Source organism: Sturnira hondurensis, unplaced genomic scaffold, assembly GCF_014824575.4.
Source record: "Sturnira hondurensis isolate 20B ecotype Veracruz unplaced genomic scaffold, ASM1482457v3 Scaffold0021143, whole genome shotgun sequence".
Classification (NCBI taxonomy): Eukaryota; Metazoa; Chordata; class Mammalia; order Chiroptera; family Phyllostomidae; genus Sturnira; species Sturnira hondurensis.
In genome coordinates this window covers 2,489,622-2,512,169 of record NW_028093774.1, presented here as the reverse complement: position 1 = coordinate 2,512,169, position 22,548 = coordinate 2,489,622, and the positions used below count along the sequence as shown (strand labels likewise).

At 51.8% G+C, this 22,548-nt stretch overlaps 2 protein-coding genes across 8 annotated transcripts in view; one reads left to right on the top strand and one right to left on the bottom strand.

The window, feature by feature from the left end:
- Positions 1–3,404, bottom strand: part of SETD3 (SET domain containing 3, actin N3(tau)-histidine methyltransferase) — a 58,092-nt gene extending 54,688 nt beyond the window's left edge. For 3 of the 5 annotated variants that reach the window (XM_037031284.1, XM_037031282.1, XM_037031283.1), the window contains exon 1: positions 3,270–3,404. The gene's annotated coding sequence lies outside the window, so the exon portion shown is untranslated. Of the gene's footprint in view, positions 1–3,257 lie in introns of all 5 variants that reach the window. The other 2 variants (XM_037031280.1, XM_037031281.1) reach the window with 1 other exon arrangement.
- CCNK (cyclin K) lies at positions 2,791–22,538 on the top strand. Of its 3 annotated transcripts, none has more exons than XM_037031286.1 (12): positions 2,791–2,973; positions 3,835–4,023; positions 9,723–9,972; positions 10,447–10,528; positions 11,924–12,055; positions 15,377–15,482; positions 15,984–16,041; positions 16,794–16,963; positions 17,330–17,607; positions 18,193–18,226; positions 20,780–20,851; positions 21,225–22,538. In XM_037031286.1, exons 3-12 carry the CDS (start codon positions 9,776–9,778, stop codon positions 21,848–21,850), a joined length of 1,755 nt encoding a protein of 584 aa, XP_036887181.1. In that variant the 5' UTR covers positions 2,791–2,973; positions 3,835–4,023; positions 9,723–9,775; the 3' UTR covers positions 21,851–22,538. The 3 variants fall into 3 exon arrangements, with proteins under 3 accessions (XP_036887181.1, XP_036887180.1, XP_036887182.1); XM_037031285.1 differs by having other exon boundaries at positions 2,792–2,973; positions 3,835–3,960; XM_037031287.1 differs by lacking the exons at positions 2,791–2,973; positions 3,835–4,023 and adding an exon at positions 4,298–4,389.
- Positions 22,539–22,548: the final 10 nt, after the last annotated feature.

Genomic DNA, 22,548 nt, shown 5'->3' with positions numbered 1-22,548 from the left:
AAAGCGTTTCTCACGGCTCAGCCCCTCTGCCCTCAGCCCCCTCCGGACCCCCACTACTGGGCCTGAGCATGTGAATTTTACTGTAGTTTGGTAAACAGTACGCCTCGGATCCCTCCAGAACTTTAACTTCAGAGTCAAACTAGTCTTCCATCACCAGCCGAGAGTGTTTGGACTTATCTTCATTATTAACTTTCCTTCTTGAATAAGGAAGAATTTCAAAGTCTTAACTTTGATATTTGCATTTTATCATCATTTGGTATCATTCTTTCAATAAAATGTATTTCATATTTCAGTTGAAAAGTGTCAATACCTGTGCTTGTACCTCTTGTCTGACAATCTGTTTATTTACAAAACCTGCAGGACACCCCCCCACACACACCAAAACCCGCCTGCCCAGCTCCTCTGGGGCTGAGTCACGGAGTGAAGGTAACAACAAAAGGCAGGACTTCTAATCTCGCCAATTGTGCTAATCACACTTTTCTCCTTAAGCCTCCAAGTAACTTAAAACAGAAAAGTCCCAACTCCTCTGTAATAGAAAATTGTGTGTATTAAAGTTATTTTTGTTAAAGTTATTTTAACTTTGAGAATAAACATAGAAATTAATTATATTTACAAGTCAAAATATTTAATGTCTCTGACTTTATAAATAGGAAAATACGAGATGATATAAAGAAACCCAATGTACAAAAGTCAATTTTGCCAGGTAAGAACACCTGTAAATGCAACAAAAGTGAAAACTAAAAATCGTAAGAGCAAGGAGACCTTAGCCTAATGCTCTTAGCTGGCTCAGTCTGACTCCGAGCCCAGACATCCACGGGGATCGCTTCGCCACCACTGCGAGAAGAAAAGGACCTGCGGCGAACCAAAATGCAGGCCCCCGCAGAACGCTCGCTGACTGAGAACCCAAATCACCGGCCACCAGCACCTCCTAAAACAACCGAGGAATAAAGATACAGTCGCTATTCTTCACAAGCGCTGCCGTTGCAGCAAATGACTGCCAGGACTCTGTGGGGGAACAAAATCCAGGCTCCAGGCCCAGGACTCAGGTGCCGGGAGGAAGCACACTTGAAACTCCCCTTCCCCACCCCCCTCCGAAGCAACAGTGCACTGCAGCTCCGAACACGAACCAGTTTCTAAAGATAAAAACCCTCCCAGTGAAAGATATGCATCAAAGTACACAAAAATGACACTATTATTAGATACACTTCTAAATGCTACTTCAGATTAGTGATTTTAAAAAAGATATTAATTCAAACATTTCAAGGGACTTAAAATGCCTCAAACTAAACTGGCCTCTAGTTAAAAAAAATGTAACCCTGAGCTAGGAGATAAGCTTTTTACTCAGACCTTTGCTAAACTTCCCTGCGGCACAAACTGTGCACCTGGTTTTCACTGAACTCTGCGGCCTGCTGTGCTACCGTCTTCCTAGCTGTCATCTCCTTCCTTCTCCTCTAGGAACTGAGGAGGCCATCCTGAAAACAAAGACAGTTGAGCTTCAGAATGAAAAATATCTGCATACTCCCTTCACGGTTTTCCCATTTTCCAGCAGCCTCTAAACTCAAGGTTTAGTCGTCATTTAAAATGGGGCCTAGATGTCAGTCCCGGAAGGGAAGCTCCTGAAGCGCTCCTTCCTCCTCAACAGAAGGGGCAGACTGAACAGAAACGTTCACTTCCACAGAGATCACTGAGCGCCATGCGGAAGAGACAAGCAGCGACCATTTCAGCGATTCGATGGGACTGGGGTTTCATTTCAGACGGGAACGCACAATGTTGAACGCAGAGAGAAAGCGGAGCGCACGGCAGGGGTGGTAGAAGGCTGAATGAAGACGGAGGATGTCGGGGTCTTGATAGAGGGGCTGTTCTGCAGCAGTTTGAGAAGGCAGCTTTGCAAACTACTTTCTTGGGACAGAGAAAAACGCCTCCTTAACCTACTGGAACTTGACCAAAATATCCACCACAGCAGCCCCAGGGACTAATTTGGTAAGGCAGGACTGCACGCACAGTGGCCTGGTGGCCTGCAGAGACACAACAAGGCTCAAGCAAGTCGTACCAAACAGTATTAACCGCAGCGAGGAAAGCTGCTTTGGTTTTGCTATATTCTTGCGTTCAATGCTTTCACTTAAAATAGTAAGAAAAACCTCTCCAAGATTACTGGTTAGTTCAGTTTTGAAGTACCAATTGGGTCATTTTTGAGAAGCGAAATGGGGGGGGGGTTATCATTTACATGATAAAATTCACAAGTGTCAGTGTCCAGTTCTGAGCTTTGACAAACGCACAGGGCTGTGTAATTACCATCGCAACCAAGCTGCCGAGCTGCTTAAAGGCAAAGTTAACCTGTCAACACAGTCCTAAAGTATTTCTGCTTTTGAAGTATCACCGCCTTCTTTTGGAAAAGCAAAAACAATATCCTTCAAGTGATCCTAAACGTGTCAACACATAGTGCGGGAGAGGCCCCCGCGGCCAGTGTGGCCCAACACACGACACGAATCGTCTCCTTTTCCTGGAGTAGAAACGGGGAGCCAGAACTGCGTCGCCAGGCTGGAGCCACGAGGAGAAAGAGTTTTTCATGCCGGAGTGACAAACTCCAAAGCACTGAATTCTTCTCCCTAGTAGGGCTCGAAACGTGTGGAAGACAGCCAGGGCGCGTGGGAAGAAAGATGACCTATTTTCAACGACTGTTTTTATAACTGGAATGTGAGTGAGAGAAGCGGAGCCTAGTCCCCGGGCACCCGGCGGGCACCAGAGGTTTGGAGAGCGGAACATAAAAGCCACACCGCCTTCACCAACCGACTGGGTGACGACGGGAAGGAAGGAAGCGAGAGCGCGAGCCGGTCGCACGCAGAGCGGAGCGGACCAGTGCGACGGAGAGGAGCCTGGGCCCCACCCGGCGGGTGAAGAGAGGCCGGGCGCTCCCCGCACCTGCCACCGCCACCTCCCGGGCGGGCGGAGCCGGGACGGGAGCGTTAGACGCCAGTAAGAGACGTGGGGGAAACAGCGAGTGCTCCTCGGGAAGCGCGGAGGGCAAAGGCCAAGCGGCGCCCCCCAACCCCGCCGGGATCCCCGCTCTGAGCCCACCCCTCCAGGTCCCAGGACGCATACCACCCCGCATCCCGGGCCAAGTGCGGCCGGCTGAGCGCAGCCCGGACCTCGGCCGAGAGACGCTGGCTGGGCGGCAGGCGGCCTCGTACCACTCCGGGGCGACGGCATAGGTCTGTCCCCCGGACTGTGCGTACGAAAGGGTCGCCGCCGGCACTCACCTGCCCACTTACCCCTCAGCGCAGCGGCACTGGTGCCACACTCCGGCCCAGACCCACCGTCCGCCTCAACCAAGCCCCAGGCGGCGGCGGCGGTGGCTGCGGCCGGACGGGAGGGGCGGGTCGGCGGCCTCACACGGCCCCGCCGCCACGGCCCAACCCGGATCCGCCTGCTCCCACGTCCCGCCCCGGGTTGCTGCCGCCACCGCCCATTGGCCGGTGGCTGAACGCATGGGCGCGGTCCCGCCCCACCGCCCCCCCTACCGTTTCGCTCGGGTTTCTCCCTAGCCATTGGGCCTACCGGCTCCCAGGACCTAAACGGCCGGCTCGGCCCCTGTCAGCTCCGAAGCCACAATTGGCGGAACTGTGGCACGCCCTGGCGCTGATTGGAAGAAGCCTCCCGGGGCCCGCCTCTCGCGTCCAAGTTCCGTTAGCAGGTTCGGTTGCTTCGGAGTTGCCTTTGCCCCAGGACAGGTGGGCGGGCCCTCTCACCGGCTCCTCCTCCTGCGAGGAGGGCCGGAAGAAGACTGGCTGCTCTTTCCCCCTTTGAGAGCTCTGCTTTTTTCTGATTGGTTGACAGGCGCTTCCCGTCGCTTGTTTTACGTCGCCGGCGCAGGGAGATGACGTAGTTCCTCGCCATCCCGCGTACAAGATGGCTACTGTGGGCGAGGAGGGACGTCGTTAAGGGGCTTCCTTCAGGCGACGAGTGAGTGACCGAAGGACCGGGGGCAGCGCCACCCACCTCCCGCTTCCCTAAAAGTCGAGTAGAGTAAGGTCTACGCCTCCATCCGCTGGTGGAGTCATTTCCCGGATTCCACCTCCTCCGCTTCCTCCAGTGCAGCTCGAAGTTAGCGGGAGGTGGCGGGGCTGCGGGACGTGTTTCGGGAGAGGGTTTTGAGGTGCGGGTACAAAGGAGAGAGGCCCGCACCGAGAGGAGCGGGTAGGGTTTGGGGGACTTTTTAGCAAATGAAGAGAAGGGGCAGGGATGTTAATACACGCGCGCTCTCTTGGCCTCACGACCTCAGACTACCCACGTCTTTACATTGCTTCGCAGAAGCTCGGTCCCAACCTTGATTAGGTCGGAAACTTTGGTGTCGTTCCACGCCTGGACACACCGACTCTGGAGTCTGAAAAGGTATAAGGAAAGGTCGCTTCTGCGATCAGATCCTTTTTTCTTGCACCTGCTTCACTCTTGTGTCGTTCGGTACAAAACGCGTTCTACAGGCTTGTAGCCTAGCTGTAGTGGGCGACACCGTCTAAGTTCGTGTAAGTGCTCCCGTGGTGTTCTCCCAGTGATGATATTCTCTCATGGAACATGGCTCAGAACGTGTTCCCATTCTTATTAAGCAGCGCTTGAGTAGTTCATTTTAAGAGTTTGTTTGAAAGCACTGAGTTCACTGAGTGTTTGGAGGAAGAAAATGTTTTTTGTTTGCCTTCTCCTAAACCGAATAGGGTCAAAGTCAAGAGGAGGTAAGTGCATGGTAATGAGGAGATTGTAAAGAAGACCTAATCTTCTCATTATCCATTAATCCATTTTTGGATTAAATCTCATTTGTTTATTTAGGCTTCGATAAAATTTTCTGCCAGAGAGCTTGCAGATATGACTGTGTAAAATCATTGGGATCCTAAAAGTGCCATTAGTGATAGAAATCTGGACTCAGATAAAGGCCTCAGTTTTTTCAGACTAAGTACATGGCTCTCTGATGCTAGAACTTGTTAGGAATCGGTTTTAGAATCTTCTTGGAAGAGTGAAAAGGGAGTTTTTGAGTATTTGGGAATGGTTCCCCTTTGAGTAGCTGGTTCCCTCAAACCAGCATAGTTTCAGTTTTTAGTAAAGCTGGGTGACACCAGTAAAGATGGTAATCCTTTTTTTAAGTTGATTAGATTGGTGCTGGGTGAGGGGTGAGTCTGTTTAGGTTTCCTTAGGACTCTAAACATAATATCTTCCTGTCCTAGTCTACAGGGATGTATAGTGGATGAGGCCTAATTAGGTGGGTTTATACCTGTTCAAATTACCAAACCTCAAGTGTTGATTAATGAATTGATGTCAGCTTGAATGATGGGAGGTCTTTAGACATAGGCTACAGGTCTCTCGTCTTGCTCTAACTCTGGTTAGCACTTTGTTTTTTAAACCCTGGCCGGAGGATATGTTGATTGGCTTTAGGGAGAGAGGAGGAGGGAGAGAGATTGATGGGACATTCCATTGTCTCTGGTAGGCACCCAGACAGGAGCTTGAACCTGCTACCTTTTGTATACCAGATGATGCTCTGACCAAGTGAGCCACCCGACCAGGGCTGATTAGCACTTTTTATTACCAACTTCAATGTGTAAGAGGCATGCTTCTCAAATTAATAAATGCACTCAAAACTTGGGGTGAGCTAGCATGCAGGATGACACTCAGGGTTCAAAGAGGTTTTAGAGGCTGAAATAGTAGGCCCAGGCTAACAAGATGCAGATTCACCAGCAAAGATTAAATTGACAGTAACCCAGTTGTCCCGGTTGGAAATGAGGAAGGCCAGCTTTACAGAAATGGACGTACTGTTTCCATTACAGAAACAAGGTCATGTCCACGTTGAGGAAAGGCAGTGTCAAAATCTAATGGCAAACTGGCTCTGCCATTTGGCAGTGGTGTGCGTGGGGCAAGTTGCCTCCTGTCTCATCAGCTCCATTTTCTCAGTGGTGGGTTGTGAGGATAAAGAAGCCCTTGCAGGCATGCAGCAACTCACTGGCCTCTTACTGGACATGTTGTGTACTGTTACTGTCACCTGCCGTCCCCCATGTACTACACCAGTCCTATAAAGGTGTTGTTTCTCATTTTGCTGATGTTTAGAGGTGATCTTGAAACACTCAAAACCAAACCTAGTAAATGGGATGTTTGCCCTGAAGAAGAGAACGGAATATAAAAACTGTCTTCATGAATTTGGGAGGCGGTCAGTACACAAGGGAAAGGTCTTTTCAAGGAGCTGAGTGGAGCCACAGAGAGTCGTTGAAAGGTAGAGCTCATGCACTGGTTACTCTGTGCCATCGTGCACCACGGCTAGGGAGTGAACAGAACAGCTCAGAATCAGTATGTGATTAGCGCAAGGATTACTGGTAATGTGAATGCCAGGTGCTGATACTCAGCAAGGCTATGGGCTGCTTTGTGATCTGCTAAGGTCCCATTGATGGAAGTGGCCAAATGAACGGTAGTGAGTGACCAAATGCCACCGTTTAGAGAGCATTGCTGTACTGTGAGAACAGTTGAGTAGTGACCTTTCCTATTGTTTCCAACTTGTAAGTGTCCATAATTCTGAATGTTAAAAAATGAATTGAGCCCTGGCTGGTGTAGCTCAGTGGATTGAGTGTGGGCCTTTGAACCAGAGGATTGCGGTTCAATTCCCAGTCAGGGCACATGCCTGACTTGTAGGCCAGTTCCCAGCAGGGGACTCACGAGAGGCAACCATACATTGATACTTCTCTCCCTCCTTTCCTTCCCCTCTAAAGATCAATAAATAAATATTCTTTAAAAAAAAACGAATTGAATCTTTCGTCACATCACATGAAGTATCTAAGGCACATTCTTGAAAGATGTTGCTAGAATTCCTTGATGTGCTGCTTGTTCATGAGAGATTTTTCCTTCATGGACCTCATAAATCTTAGTCCTTCAAGGCAATCATGAACGGCTAATGAGAACATTTACGACTTTAGGGTGAAAAAATAATTGAGTAATAGGGACCAGAGTTACAGAACAAGGCAAGAACTTTTCCAGGCAGTGTATGATTCGGAGGACTGTTTCAATTCTGTTTGTGCACATTTATTTTCACTGAATCTCATGTATTGTTCAGTCTGCCCTGGACTCTAAAGGCACCTACACTAGATTATTGGCATGGGGTTTGGTCAAGGACAGCAAGGCAAAACGGGCTTGAAAGTATTTGTGGTCTGTCTCCCTGTGGGCTAGGATTCTTTTCCATCCTTAAATAGAAAATCGCCATCAGGACACCCTAGTAATACTGACTGCAGCCACGCTCCAGAAATAAATGCTAAAATTAATGGTGAAACTTAAAGAGAAACAGGTATTTTGGGTAGTATTTTGCATTGCAAAATAGTTGCCCCTGAATCACTGTGATGGTTTTATCATTTGTTCACACATTCTCTCCACCCCTCCTTCCAGGAGGTGGAGTTTCATTCCCTTCCCCTGGGGCGTGGGCTGTATTTCACAACTCACTGAGCAATAGAAAAAAGAAAAGGAAAACAGTAACTTACGCTGAGAAACCTGGCAGATCTCCTCTTAACCAGATGCTCATGGTTACGGCTGGCAGTAGGACATCCTCCTGGTGCAGTGGGATGGGAAGGGCGCCTTGCCTCCAGTGCTCCCCCTCAGCACTCCAAGTCTCTACTTGGGAAGGCCTCAGACAGACCTCAGTCAAGGGCATCGAAGGACTGAGAGACAGTCACCTACCAGTGGGTGCTTAGAGAACGGTGACAGCTAAACGCCATGTAGCGTCCTGGTTAAGATCTTGGAACAGAAAAGGGATTTTTGGAAAAACTTAAATTTGAGTCAAGGCTGTAGTTTAATAATGTACCAAAATTAATTTCTTAGTTTTGATCAGTGTATGTGGTTATATCAGATGTTACCATTAAGGGAAGCTGGGTGAAGAGTATATAAGAAGTCTCTGTGCTGTGTTTACAATTTGTCTGTAGATCTATAATTATTTTAAAGTAAGGGTTTTTTTAAGTCAGAACTATAGAAAAAGATATGTGCTCAGAGAAGTCTTGTTCCCAGTGTTCCCATCTTGTTCTCCCCAAACCCTGTTGGCAGCCAATATTTTTATTAGTATAAAAAAACAGATGTCTATTCTTATTTCATCTCCTCTCTTAACCTAGATAGTAACATACTGTGCAGGCTACCCTGCCTTTGGCGGATCCTGGGGATGACTCCATATCGGCACTCAGCGCTTTCTCCCTCTCATTAACAGTGCGTGGTACGTGTTGTGATGTGCCATATTTTATTCAGCCAGTGCCCCGCTGATGGGCATTTGGGTTGTTTACAGTGCCTGCTGTTCTGCATAACACTGGTGAATAATCTTGTGCGTACGTTGTTTCATACTTGCGGTGGCATTTTCAGAGCAGATTCCTGGAAGTGGGCTGCCAGAGCAGAGAGCTGATGGCCATGTCGTCTTGTTAGGTGCTGCCAGAGTCCCTGTGAGAGCTCTCCCCTGTAGCGCTCCCACCAGCTGTCTGTGAGATGGCCTGCTTCTCCTTGGCCTTGCCAAGGGTGTATGGTGAAACTTTGAGCATTTGTGCTGATCTGGTAGGTGAGAGATGGTATCTTGAGACCCCTAACTCTGAACTCCTCGTACTCACTGAGGCCTTAGTTACCAGGCCTGCCCTGAGTTGGTCACACACGCTAGTGTAGGTCCGTTCACAGGACTGCTTTCCTTCAGGTTCTTAATTCTTCCTGTTGGAGGAAACACCGGGTTCTCTCTAGAGCCCCCAAGTGCGTGCAGGAAGACAGCACCCAGCCTGCCGTGGTAGCTTCCCCAGAGTCAGGCTTCCAGGCCGACCAAAGGCCCTGCCCAGAGCCTGGCCGTGCACTACTGTTTCCTTACCAGTCAGACTTGCCGTGGGCCCAGCACTCGTAGAACCCTTTTCCTGCCCTTTCCTGCCCTTTGGAAATCTCTATTCTCTGATCCAACTAATTCATATTACTGCAACCTCAAAGGAGAGTCCTTGTGTTTTGTTTTCTTTTCTCAACAGGGAGCCTTTAGAGAATCTCTTCATTCTGAACAAAAGAGAAGCAGATGAGAAAGCAAGAAAAATTTAGAACAGCTTCTTTCATTTACCTCCCTCCACCTGCTTCCCCCCAAGTCCCTGCACCCACACCTGATGGTACACTGCTCAGCTCAGTGACTTGTGCGGATGTGAACTCATCCAGTCTGGTGGCTTTCTAAAGTGGAAGCACCTAAGTAAAGCCAAGTGAACTGGAAAGGAAAATCTCACTGGGTGCTAGATGGGGGGATGGCCAGTTTGGGAGCATAAGTCCGCTCAGTGTTAGGACAGGCTGGGTTTTAGCGAAGAACGGACTCCAGACCAGTCAGCATGAGGGAGCTGGGCCTCGTGAAGACGGTGAGGTGGAAACTTGCTTCCTTTTCAACAGCCGCTAACATTGGGAGTTATCACACTGGGGGTCACTTCCAGCATAGGCGTTCCTCAGTGTTTGCATGGGGTTGGTTCCAGGACCCCCCGGATACCAGAGTCCATGGGCACTCAAGTCCCGTCCCTGAAGCGGCGCAGAGCAGTGCGTGTGCACATGTTCAGTAGGCTTTGGGGGTGAGCTGGGCTTCCAGCAGCCCATCCGTAGGATCGTTTTCGTGGGCAGTTTCAATTCAAAATCGGGTGCAATCTGTGGGTGTAGGTTGGCCATGGTGATTAGGGCGGCTCCACGTGGGGCGACCCTTTCCAACCTCGCTCTGCTTCTCTCTCTCTCAGCATCCGAACACCCTTCAGAGAACCTTTTGAAAAGAACAAGTCTGCTTCGATAGATGAAGGAGAATAAAGAGAACGCAAGCCCTTCGGTGGCCTCGGCGAACCCGGACCACACAAAGCCGTGCTGGTACTGGGATAAGAAGGACCTGGCTCACACGCCCTCACAGCTGGAAGGGCTCGACCCGGCCACGGAGGCCCGCTACCGCCGGGAGGGCGCTCGCTTCATCTTCGACGTGGGCACGCGCCTGGGGCTGCATCCTTGCCTCTCTGGTGTCTGTTGTAGGCAGGCTCCCCCCGCACCGCCGAGAAGTAGAAGAGACTCAGTAGGCCAGATATGTGACAGTGTCACTGCACCCGCGTGCCTCTTGCATGTCTTGTCTAGCTGCTATTTCTGACTCGGCGGCTCCTCCGGGGCTTTCTGTCTCCTGTTTTTCATGTACATGTGTAGGCTTAGCCCTGGGGCAGGTGGCCACCAGGAGAACAGCTCCCAGGGCCACAGTTGGGGGTGGTCAGGGGCCTTAAACCCGGCCGTGTCGGCAGGGTGGACTGACCCTGCTGAGTCCTGTACCGGCATCCTGGTGCCGGGCGCCCATCTGCCTGCTTTGCCACTGACAGCGTTCAGTTTACCACTGATTCTCTTGCTGCTGTTTGTCTTTGGTTTTTCCACATTTAACTAAGAATATTAGCTGTGAAAATGTTTGGCTAAAGTCCTTAACCAGAACAACAGGCACTATGATACCTTGGCAACTGGGATAATTTATTTTCATCGCTTCTACATGTTTCATTCCTTCAAGCAGTTCCCAAGATACGTGAGTATTTGAGTTTTATTGTAATGCTCTGTCATATGCAGTTATTTCCGCACAGTTCAGTGAGCTGGTTATAACCTCTTTTTGTATTTCCAGAAAGTATTTATTACTACATAGTATATACTATGTATCAACAAAATCAAGTTTGAACTTTGTTTTGTTGTTGTTGTTAATTAACCACATTCAGATCTTTTTTTTATTTGGACCAGTGTGGACCACAATTATATTGTACTTTGTGTGATTATTTTTGCCAAGGTAAATGTGTGCTTATAATTGAAACCCAGCAAAGGCCAAGAAGAAATAGAAGCTTTTCAGGCCATATCGCTTATTCTGTAGTTACTCCTTAAAGAGGCACTGGGTCTGCTTTGTGGGCAGTTCAGATGGGAACTTGCCTCCGTAGCTTTGAGTCCGTAGTAGATGGTGTGCCACGTGCAAAGCATGTGGTTCAGAGTGAGGCCGTGGGAGAGGTGCAGGGGAAGGCTGTGGCCTTCAAGGGAGAGATTAGCTGTGCCGTGGAGGGGTCGGGGTTTGCCACGGAGGAGGTGCCCCAGCCAGGTGAGCCCTGGTGGTAAGTAGGCCCCGGGTGTGCTGAGGTGGGAGCAAGCAGTACAACAAGAGCTAGCATGACAGAGACACGGAGGGAGTGCGTAGCACGTGTCAGGCGGGATGTCCGTTCGGCAAGGATGGGGTGGGGCCCGGTGCGGAAAGGCAGGCTGAATTCTAGACAAGGGCACTGGCTTCTGTGGGTGGACTGAAGTGTCTGAAGGGCACCGTGAAGAAGACGATAGACTTAACAGGAAGCCATTTGTTGGGGGTTCTTCCTTGTGCTGAGGTTTTACTGAGTTTTGTGCATGAGGAAGGCGATTGCGAGAGAACCCACGTCGCACCCCTGGCACAGTCTCTGACACCCGACGGTCAGCCTTCTGTGTGGGGAGGGACGTGCAGGAGCCGAGAGGGTAGGCAGGGAAAAGCGGAAGGCCGAGGGCTGAGACCCCCTTGGAGATGTGGGACTGGACAGGGGTCCGGGCACCTGGAGGAAGCGGCGGGCACGGAAACGGGCTGGAGTCCAGGGCGCGAGTTCAGGAGTGCTGGCTCTCCGGGGGGGGGAGTGTGGGATCACCACGTGAAAAGGACATTTGTGTCTGTGGCTTTTCCCCTCTGGCGGCTACTTTGTTTACATAATGTGTTCTTCAGAAAATTAAATTTAAAATAATTTACAGAACCAAGCTGGGGGTTGGGAGACCTCCTTTGCAGTTTTAGGGTGTCTGAGTTCTTGTGAATGGAAAAGGGGTGTAGAAGCATGAGGGAACCAGTTTGCAGGGAAGGACGGAAGTCTGTGTTCATGTTTCTATGTGGCCTTTAGTAACAGGTTCTCAGGAGCTTTTGTCTTTCTTTTAGGTTACAGGAGCTTGTTGTCTCTTTCTGGCTGGGAAAGTAGAAGAAACACCCAAAAAATGTAAAGATATCATCAAAACAGCTCGTAGTTTACTAAACGATGTCCAATTTGGCCAGTTTGGAGATGACCCAAAGGTAAGGATCAGCGCTTCCTGCCTTCAGACCCTACCCCCTTGCACAAGGGCCGAGGTCCTTGCTGACAGCGGCTGGGGTACCTCCTGTACCTGCCGGTCCCGAGTCCCCACGAGACTCGGGCAGAGGTGCTCCTTGCCTCTGCCGGAGAGGTGGGGACGTTAGGCAGCCTGCCCTTCGGTGGTGCTTGCTGATGTGCCGAGTCATGTTCTGAGGACTGCGGCGCCAGGGGTCCGTTTACTGGAGATAAGCAACATCCTCCCGTGACTGGCTGTGCTTCTAGAACCAGAAGCAGTGTGGCTTCTTGGGTTCGGGGTGGTGGCCATGTCCAGGTGGTTGGAAAGTACCGATGCTGCGTGTGTGTGCACATGGTCTACTGGGCTCTGTGTCTTCTGCCTCCCCAGAGTGGTGAGAGGTGTTGACACGCAGCTGTTTTCAGACGCTCAGAGATTCACGGAGGTCGTACCTCCTTCCCTGTCCTTTTCCCCCAGCTCTTGCTTGTGTCCGGAAATGGCGTTAAAGTAACCACACCCGTGCCGTTGTTCTGTTTGAAAGAGACCACTGTCAGAGACCAAGTGGCAACTTTCTGCTGTCTTCATTCTTGTCCGGTCCCCAATGTAACCCTTAGTGTTGAATATCCTTCACAGCATCTCTCACTGCCCATTATGAGATTTAATCAGATAATCACAACGAACTCCCCTGTTCTCAACTGTGAGATCATGAAAGCAAAGCCCATGTCAGCACAGCACAGCGGCCGGACAGCATAGGCCTGCAGCAGGTGCTCACCAAATAAGAGGCGAGCCGATGGTGTGGGGAGAAACTCAGGAGCACAGTTAACGCATAGCTGACCGAGACGCCGAAATTCTGCACCAAGCACAGGCGTGTGTTTCCTGACTAGCTGGCGTCACCTCCCTCAGTAGCTACCCTCCCTCCGCCAAGCAGTATTTGTATGCATGTACATAAGGGTGTGTGTGTGTGTCTCTGTCTCTGTCTGTCTGTCTGTCCCCTCCTTGCTTTGAAGAGTTAGCAGAGGCCCAGAACACTTTTGCAGACACTCTGGTTGTGATTGATACCAATATTTCGTAAATATTGTCAGTGCGGGTAACTGCCTTGCTTACTTACGAATTCGTTCACCTGTTTGTAAAAATGAGAACCTATTAGGAATTCATACTAACAGTGATTGAAAATGCACTTTCAGATGAGAAGTATAGCCTGAGATCGTGTTTTCCATGCTCGCGAGTATTTGACCTTTACAGAGCAGGGGCGCGGTGCTGGCAGAGCCACGAGCACGTGGAGTAGCTGGTGTGCGTTGTTCAAGGGCCTTCGGACACATCCCACCTTACCTTCTGCCTTGCCCACCACACCATCAAGGCAGGAGACCAGGACCTGGGGCGGGAGTGGCGAGGTTGGCGCTGCGCAGCCCGTGCCCCAGAGATGGGAAGGGGGAGCAGCCCTGCCAGTGAGAAGGCTGGACCGGGCCCAGCCTGACCCAAATGGGCGGTGGAGCTTGGCAACCTGCTCCTCCGTCTGCACAGTCACCCATACCGGCGAGGGCTCTGGGTCTGGAGCGGTGGAGACATGGGGAGGATATTTTCTTTGACAGAGGGGGACAGTCGTTTGGGGGAGGCATTTGAAGCTATTGAGAAAAATGAGATTGTGAACCATGCAGAACTTTTTTGCCTTGATTAGCTTTGCTTTAACTGTGTGGCTCCCCCTCCTCCTCTTACATTTTTTCACGTGTTCAGCAAACACTTCCTCCGGCCTCTGTGTTAGAGACTAGACATTAAACAGGTGGTGAGACCGGTGTGGACTTGGCTCTCCCGGGTTTCACAGTTGGTGGCGGGGAAGGTTTCAGTGCAGCGTTCGTAAAGCTGTCCGAGGGCGGGCTGTGATAAATGCCCTGGTTTGAAGGTGTGTTGGGGCGCTGGCCCTGGGAACACAGACGAGGCCCCGGCGGGCGGGACAGGGCTGAGGCGAGGTTTCCTGAGGAATGGTGTTCGCACACCGACCTGCAGACCAGCATTTGAGCACAGGAAGGCCCGTGTGGTGCCCGAGCTGTGGCCTGGGCAGTGACTGGCTCACTTGGTAAAAACGAGGCTGAAGCGTCTGGGAAACAGGTCGTGACAAAAATGGGGGAAGCCTCTCTGGTTCGCAAAGCGCCCCCCAGAGAAGGCACGGGAGACCCAACCCTCGGCCCTGCTGTGCTGTCGGAGCCATGAGGCTGCCGCCCGCCCCTCCCCCGCCCGCGGTCGGGGGGTCCTTCCCCTCTGACACAGACACGGGGCTCGCTCTCCTTCACCCCAATGGGGCACCCTGCGTGCTCCACTCTGTCTGTGAATGCCGGGTAGTCGGGCACGCAGAATTCCAGAGGTGAGTTCGAGGGATACATGTTCACGGCACTGACCAGTTAGAAGAGAGTGGAGAGTCCGTGTACAATGCTACAGTAAAGTGAAATATTCTGGAATAAACTTCATTAAAAAGTTTGTGGGTGGGGCGGGGACTCTTTAAAACTACTGAGGGGGGACTGGGAAGGCTTTGATACACATTTGTGGTGGAGAGACTCGATCACAGTAGTTAAAAACGTCCATTTCCCTGGATTGTTTTGTGAATTCAGGCAATTCCCAGTCAGAACATCAGTAGCTTTCCTGTTCTTCTACAGTGATAGTAAGTAAAATAGTACTGAAATTGGGGGAGAAATGAGCAAAATAAGAACCTTTTTTGAAAGAGAGGAGCAGCCATGGAACCGCGCCTCTGACGCTGATGCAGGAGTGGCCGCGTCGGCGAGCAGAAAAGCTGCCGTGTGTGGGTGCTCCTAGGTGGTCAGGGTGTGGTTTAATCATGATGTGTGCAGTACGTGACCTTGGGACAGCTTATTAGGTGAATGAAAGATTTAACACAGAAATGAAAAAAAAAATGTAGACCGGGATGCTGGGCCCCCAGATACGTTTTCGGTGGGCACAACGCACTGCCTGCGTTTGGGGGAAGCTGCTGGCCTAAGTGGGTGCTTGGCATGCGTCCCGCGAGGGCCTCGCATGCCAGCCATGCTGTCTGCGAAGTAGAGGTCTGCGTTGTGAACGGGGGCTCACGTGGATGGGGAGCATAACATTTCTTAGACTATTTTGTTTCCGGTATTTTTTCTAAATTAGCTGTTTCCTCATCTCCTATTTCTTTTCAGAATTTATTGTTGTGCCTGAGTGGGAGAGAGGAGAAAGGGAACAAAAAATAGTTGTTAATAGCTTGAAAATAAATAGGGAAGCTCAATTTTTAAATGTCATTCTAGACTTCGGAATGAAACTACCAGTGTGGCATTTGCTTTGTTTCTAGGAAGAAGTAATGGTTCTGGAGAGAATCTTGCTGCAGACCATAAAGTTTGACTTACAGGTAGAACATCCATACCAGTTCCTGCTCAAATATGCAAAACAGCTCAAAGGTAAGGAAGAGTTACTTCTTCATTCTGAACCCGAGTCTTTGCAGTTGCTTGATGTCACTGGAATTACGCTTCTCAGAAAAGGAAAGCAGAGAACTCAGTGTGGACAGTGCCCAGGCTGTGGCTTCCCTGACAGTTCAGTGTCAAGGCTATTAATACGGTTGCTTTTTATGTATAAACAGATTCTGTCATCCAGTTGCCAAATGATATGAAACAGGAAAGTGAGTCAGGATTTTTTAAATAGCCTAGTACGATCAGGCTTGGGGCCAGGTCTCCCACTAATGGCGGCTCTCAGTGCAGGTCACGTGGGGAGTAGAGGCGGGGCTCGAACCCCCTCGCCCACCTTGCCTCTTCCGTCTCGCCTCGCCTCCCAGGCGGAAGCCCTTTGCCGTCTGTGCGTTGGGGTGGTGCCCAGGGTGCCCTGGGCTTTACGTGACTGCTTGGCTACTGCTGTGCTCCCGCTTCTCGTTTCTCTGCTGATTGACCTTTTTCCCTCACTCCCAGGAGACAAAAACAAAATCCAAAAGCTGGTTCAAATGGCATGGACGTTTGTAAATGACAGGTATGTTTGTTTAAAGGCTGGTTTAATTGTGGAGTTTTAAGAAACTGTAGAAATGATCCCAGAAAGAATAGTGTACAATTACAGTGTCTTAAACGTGCGAGGGCTTTCTGTGGCATTTTATCCAGACTCCTCACTTTGCATGGAACTGACCTGAGCCAGCTTGAAGAGCTAGTTAGTGGTGGGGCGGGGGCCGCAGTCCAGACCACCGGCCCCCAGCAGAGGGGCCGCCCCAGTGTCCCCATGGTGGGGGAAGCTAACTCGTACCACCAATTGGAAACGCGAGTCCAAAACAAGGCACTGGGGGGATTTGACAGCTATCACTTAGAACCCATTTGGTTCTTTGGTAGGGGGCAGGGAGGGTGCCCTTTGGGGTACTGGTTTAGAGCCTTGACGTCCCCAGCCCAGGGGGGGAGCTGTGAGAAGCCAGTGAGAGAGGCCAGTGGCCAGGGCTCCCACGGCTCGGGGACCAGAAACCGTTTTTGCTTGTGTGCACCGAGGCAGTTCCTGAAGGTGCTGGCACTCCTCCGGCTCTGTAAGGAATGAGTTAGTAACTGAGGGTAAAGTATCACTCATTTGGGCACTTTAGGAAGACTAGGAACTTGCCTCTTTCATGTTTGTACAATGCCTTATTTGACGTGTTTAGAGAAGAATACACAAGTGTATTCTTCAGATACAGCACCTCGTTCCCATGCCCTGACTTGATCACTGGTGCTTGCTCATCCGACTCAGTCACCTCTCTCTCGTTGAACCAGTCTCTGCACAACCTTGTCACTGCAGTGGGAACCAGAGATCATAGCAGTGGCAGTGATGTATCTTGCGGGACGTTTGTGCAAATTCGAAATACAAGAATGGACCTCCAAACCCATGTATCGGAGGTGGTGGGAGCAGTTTGTCCAAGATGTCCCTGTGGATGTTCTGGAAGGTACTAGGCACGCTGAGCATTCTGCGAGGGTGTTTCGTCCAAGTTCAGACGGTGCTGCCTGAGGGCAGGAGCCCTGGCGTGGGTTTCCCACACGGGCTCGTGTAAGCCGTCCTGCAGAAGGGTCCTGAACAGATGCTCAGACCTGATATTCAGGTCTGAGCATCTGTCCAAGCACACGGGTTGGGTGGCCTGGAGAGACCCCCAGGCCTGTGCACAGTGGAGGTGGGCGAACCACAAAGGCGAGTCCTGCCCATGGGTCTCTGGAGAGGAGTTGGGGGCTCAGAGGGAAGTGGGTTGATTTTTTCTAGGTAAAATTTTACTTAAAATACCAGTTTATAGTAAATGTAATTTTCACCTATCATTTAGACATCTGCCACCAAATCCTGGATCTTTACTCACAAGGAAAACAGCAGATGCCTCATCACACGCCTCATCAGCTCCCGCAGCCCCCTTCGCTCCCATCTACACCACAAGTGCCACCAGTGCCACCGTCCCAGTCGGCTCAAGGCTCCGAACCACCGCAGCCCCCACAGAAGGACCCACAGCCTTCAGCCCAGCCGCCGCCGCCGCCACCGCAGCAAGCCCCGCAGCCCAAGAAGCCGTCCCCACAGCCGAGTCCGCCTCGCCAGGTGAAACGAGCCACGGTGAGTGGCGGCACTGGCACTGGTGCGGCCGGCTTCCAGGGGCCAACACCCTGCCCGAGCACGTCCCTGTTTCTCAGGGGTCGCCCAGAGCACCGAAAGCAGGAGTGATGCCCTTGACCTCCCTGGCAGCTCCGATGGGGCCCTGACCCTGCCGGGGCTTCGCTGCACGTCTGTGGCCTGCTGGGATGGCTAGTCCCAGTTCCTCTGGCTCTGGAGTGTTCAGTTCTTCAAGTGACAGTATTTGTGGGAGTTCCCCCTGGAGTGGGGAAGCAACCCGGCCAGCAGGCAGGGGGTTTGCGGTTCCATGATCCCCAGAGGAAGACGTACAGGATAAACATGCGTCAGCTGACTCCGCCCACCACACTTAGGGCCTGGAGCTCGGGGCTCTCGGAGCAAGAAAGGGCAGTGTTTCTGACTGACGTGGGAGGGGGAGGGATAGCACTTGTGGTGGCCTGTCTGGTGACGTTCTGTCTGAGCCACACCTCGTCACTGAGCCACACCTCGTCTCTGTGATGTCATGCCTACATCATGTTTCCTCACTGTTCCCAGGATCTTGGTTAACGGTTTTGTTCTCTTTTGTAACAGGTTGTTTCTCCCAAAGAAGAGAGCAAAGCAGCAGGTAATTTCCTGTTCTGTTCTTTAGTTTTATATTTCTGCTTATCAGAACTTTAAATTTTTAGTGAATACTGTTTCTGTTCAGATTAGATTGGCCTTAAAATTTACCCTAGGCCCTGGCAGGTATAACTCAGTGGATCGAGTGCTGGCCTGCAAAGCAAAGGGTTGCCAGTTTGATTCCTAGTCAGGGCACATGCATGCCTGGGCTGTGGTCCAGGTCCCCAGGAGGGGACACGGCAAGGCAACCACATACTGATATTTTTTTTCTTCCCTTTCTCTCTCCCTCAAAATAAATAAGCCCTGGCTGGTGTAGCTCAGTGGATTGAGCGGGGGCCTGGGAACCAAAGGATCGCGGTTCAATTCCCAGTCAGGGCACATGCCTGGGTTGCAGGCCAGTTCCCTGCAGGCCAGTTCCCAGCAGGGGACGCACAAGAGGCAGCCATACGTTGATATTTCTCTCCCTTTCTCCTTCCCTTCCCCTCTAAAGATCAATAAATAAAGTCTAAAAATAAATAAATAGAATCTTTTTTTTAAAAACTAACGTTAGAGCCCTTCACAAACATGGCCCTGCCAGCAGTGATGCACTGTCTTCTCTGCTCACCGCTGGTCTCTTTTAGGTTACCTTCCGATAGAAGGTAGCAGCAGCAACGCACCAAGTCGCAGTGTGAAATGTAACTGTGAGTGTAGGAGACCTGACGAGCAGTGTGTATCGTCAGGGTTGTGAAGTGGGCCACGGTGCGGAGTGCACGGGGCCTGGTGTCCCCGCGCTGCGCAGCGAGCTGCGGGACGGTGTGGAGAAAGGGCCACGGGGTTCCCACACCTCCCTTTATATTTGCGTGTATGCTGGGGCCCCCAGTTGGTGTCCTCGTTTCCATGTCAGAAGCAAAGAGCAAGGGGAGCATCAGCTGAGTGATGACAGAAGAGAAAGGGAGCAGCGGGTCTGCGTCCTTGGCCCGGTCCTGCGGGCTCTGGGAAGGCACTGGCCTGTCCACTCGTCTCAGCCTGTGCTGCCAGGTCCCAGTGGAGGGCGTGGTGCATCATTTATTGAGCCGTTGTTGAGAGCTCCCAGTTACAGTGAGCTACATTTTTCTCAGGGTCTTTAGGGGAATGATGAGTTCAGTACAAGCAAGTTTTTTAGCCCTGAATGAGCAAACAGAGCTTGAGACACGAGTGGAGGGACAGAGCTCGGGCAGCGGGGCCCAGGGGGCTTTGCAGCGGGAGCACTGCACCCCCAGGTCCTTGTGGGGAGCTCCCGGGCAGCGGTCCTAGGGCAGGTGGTTGAGAGTGGGGAGGGGTGAGTGCAGATGTGGGGTGGGTCCAGGCCAAGCCCCACAGCTCTTGCCGTGAGCTGCAGGGGCACCAAGAACACTGGCAGAGCGGCAGGCGCAAATGGCCGTGTGACCTCAGCCTGGAACCCACACTGGACCTCCGAGAATTAGTAAGGAAAAGGGATGTGGAAAATTTTGTTAGTGAAGTTTTGTTGATTATACATTAAAATGGTCAAATTTGTAATGTCAGTTTAAATATTAATTTTGCCTCTTCTGAACATGGCTACTGGAAAGTGGAGTTACGCAGGTGGCTCTCCTTACGTTCCTGCAGGCCAGTTCCAGCTTGGCTGACTGCTGGGCACGGGCAGGACGCCAGTTACAGGGGATGGAGAGGGCCACCTGTGAGGGCTGGCTGCTGGGCCCAGGTGGGCTCAGAAGTTGGCCCCAGTTCTGGAGGAGAGGCAGAGCTAGAGGCACCGATGTGTCTGCCTAGAGAGGGGGCATTCGGTCTCCTGGGAAGATGATAAGCCTGTGAGTGAGACAGAGGAAACCAGGAAAGTGGTCAGCAACACCGGAGCGAATTGGGCCAGTGGTGTGCAGGCTCGGCCGAAGCAGGGTCAGGAAGAAAGGGCCGAAGCATGCAAGCGAACAGAAAGACTGGTTTCTTTTCCGGTCACGTGGCACTCTGTAAACAGCTACTGGACTCAGTGTGGCCTGTCTGGGTCGCTTAGCGCCAGCACTGTGGAGGCTGGTCCCAGGCAGCTGCTCAGCCCTGAAAGGTGGCCTGTGACTTCTGCCCCAAGCAGTCCCAGTGGTGCCAGGTCACATGCTGCTTCTGACCAGCTGCCAACCAGGAGCAAATGCCTGTGAGAAAATAAAATGTGCCTAGATGAGAATAAAAAGGTGTGGCCCCCTGGGAAGAGCAGAGGGTCAGTGTTCCCCCTGGGAACAAAAGGTGAGGGCCTTTGTGCCCCGTTGGTGGGGACTCCCCCCAGGGGTTTGTCTGCAGCCTCAGGTCGCTGAAGGGCTTGTCTTGTGGAAAAGGGAAGGAAGGGGGTTGCTTTTCCTTTGGAAGGGAAGGGAGGAGAGCAGAGGACTGTGTCTGCCGTGTTCTTGTATGTGAAAGGATTAGTGTGTAGTGGTGCAGCTGAGACCCTCCTCGAGTTCCCTTAAAGCTTTGTCTTACCTGCGCTTCTCCAAAGAAATTCCCCAGCAGTTTTACTTTTGCTGTGACATGTTTATTCACATGAAGAGGTATGAGTGCTTTTTAATGTGATTTTTCTTCATAGATCCACCACCACCTAAAATCCCCAAAATCGAGACCGCTCACCCTCCGCTGCCTCCGGCCCACCCACCACCAGGTCAGTGTCTGCTGAATCGGCTGTCTCCCGCCTCTTCGAGGGGCAGGCGTGAGCATCCTGGGGACAGTTCGTAGAAGGGAGACTTTGGAGCCAAAGTGTCAGAGACAGTGGTGCCCAAGGGTCTTTCAAAAACCATTTTCACAAACCAGGTATGTTGAGGGTACTGTAAACTGAGCATATTTGAATGTTCACGTCCAGAAATGCAGAGCTCCCCGGGAAGAGTGAGTTTAGAGTCTGTGTCAGGAAAGCAGGCCTGCTGGCGTGGGGCCGTGTGCCCCCTTCTGGGCAGGGCTGCTGAGGATCTTAGATGCCAGCGCTGCAGCGGGGCGTTGCGGCACACTGTGTAAGGCACTGACTGGTCTCTCCACTGCAGACCGGAAGCCTCCCCTCTCAGCTGCCTTAGGCGAGGCCGAGCCGCCAGGCCCTGTGGATGCTGGTGACCTCCCCAAAGTCCAGATTCCTCCTCCAGCCCACCCGGCCCCTGTGCACCAGCCACCACCACTGCCACACCGGCCGCCACCGCCACCACCCTCCAGCTACATCACCGGGATGTCCACCAGCAGCTCCTACATGTCCGGAGAGGGCTACCAGAGCCTGCAGTCCATGATGAAGACCGAGGGCCCTGCCTACGGCGCCCTGCCCCCGGCCTACGGCCCCCCGGCACACCTGCCCTACCACCCTCACGTCTACCCCCCCAACCCACCCCCGCCACCAGTGCCCCCTCCCCCAGCCTCCTTCCCCCCGCCCGCCATCCCTCCCCCAACTCCCGGCTACCCCCCACCTCCACCCACCTACAACCCCAATTTCCCGCCTCCACCCCCACGCCTGCCCCCCACACATGCTGTCCCACCTCACCCTCCTCCAGGCCTGGGCCTACCCCCGGCCAGCTACCCACCTCCATCTGTCCCCCCCGGAGGACAGCCACCCGTGCCTCCACCCATCCCCCCACCTGGCATGCCCCCAGTTGGGGGACTGGGACGCGCGGCCTGGATGAGGTAGCCTGATGCCTTCCCCCACCTTTTTTTTAAACAAGTTTTTCTAATCAACTTGAAGGGCAGTTACAGTGAGTAAGCCGCGGGTACCTTGTGTAATGCTAGACAGGTGCCGTGGAGGGAGACGCGGTGGTCCTCCCTCCTGGGGAGTAGGGACAGTGGCCGCCAGTGCGCCCCCCAGTGCCAAGAGCCACTGGCCACGCACTGGTGTCCCCTGAGGGCGGAGTCTTGCACTGGGTGACTCAATACTAGTGAAAATGTCAGCAGCCACATTGGCTCAAGAAATAGCATCCGTAAGGAGCAACTTTCCTTCTAGAAATCAGTGCCTAATTTTCCTTGATACTCAATTTTAAATAGTCCCGTTCCATCTCAAGTCATCGCTGTCATTCTGTGTTTTTCCCTCCCGTGACACTTGGTCGGTCAGAAGGACCACTATTTTGATTTAGAGATAATTACATCCTTTGCATTAAAGTAATTTTGAAGGGGTTGCCTGGTTGGATGGCTTTTTTCTTTGTCCTCCGGGAAGAAGGGGAGGAAAGTACTTGGAAAGTAATGTATGTTTACACCAACCTGCAAGTCCTGTACATAGAGATATATTTTTTTTAAGTGTGAATGTAACAACATACTCTGAATTCCATCTTGGCTACAAACTAGACTCCTTCAAGTCAGTTGTCCAAATAAACGCAGTTCTGAAACCTGTCTGTT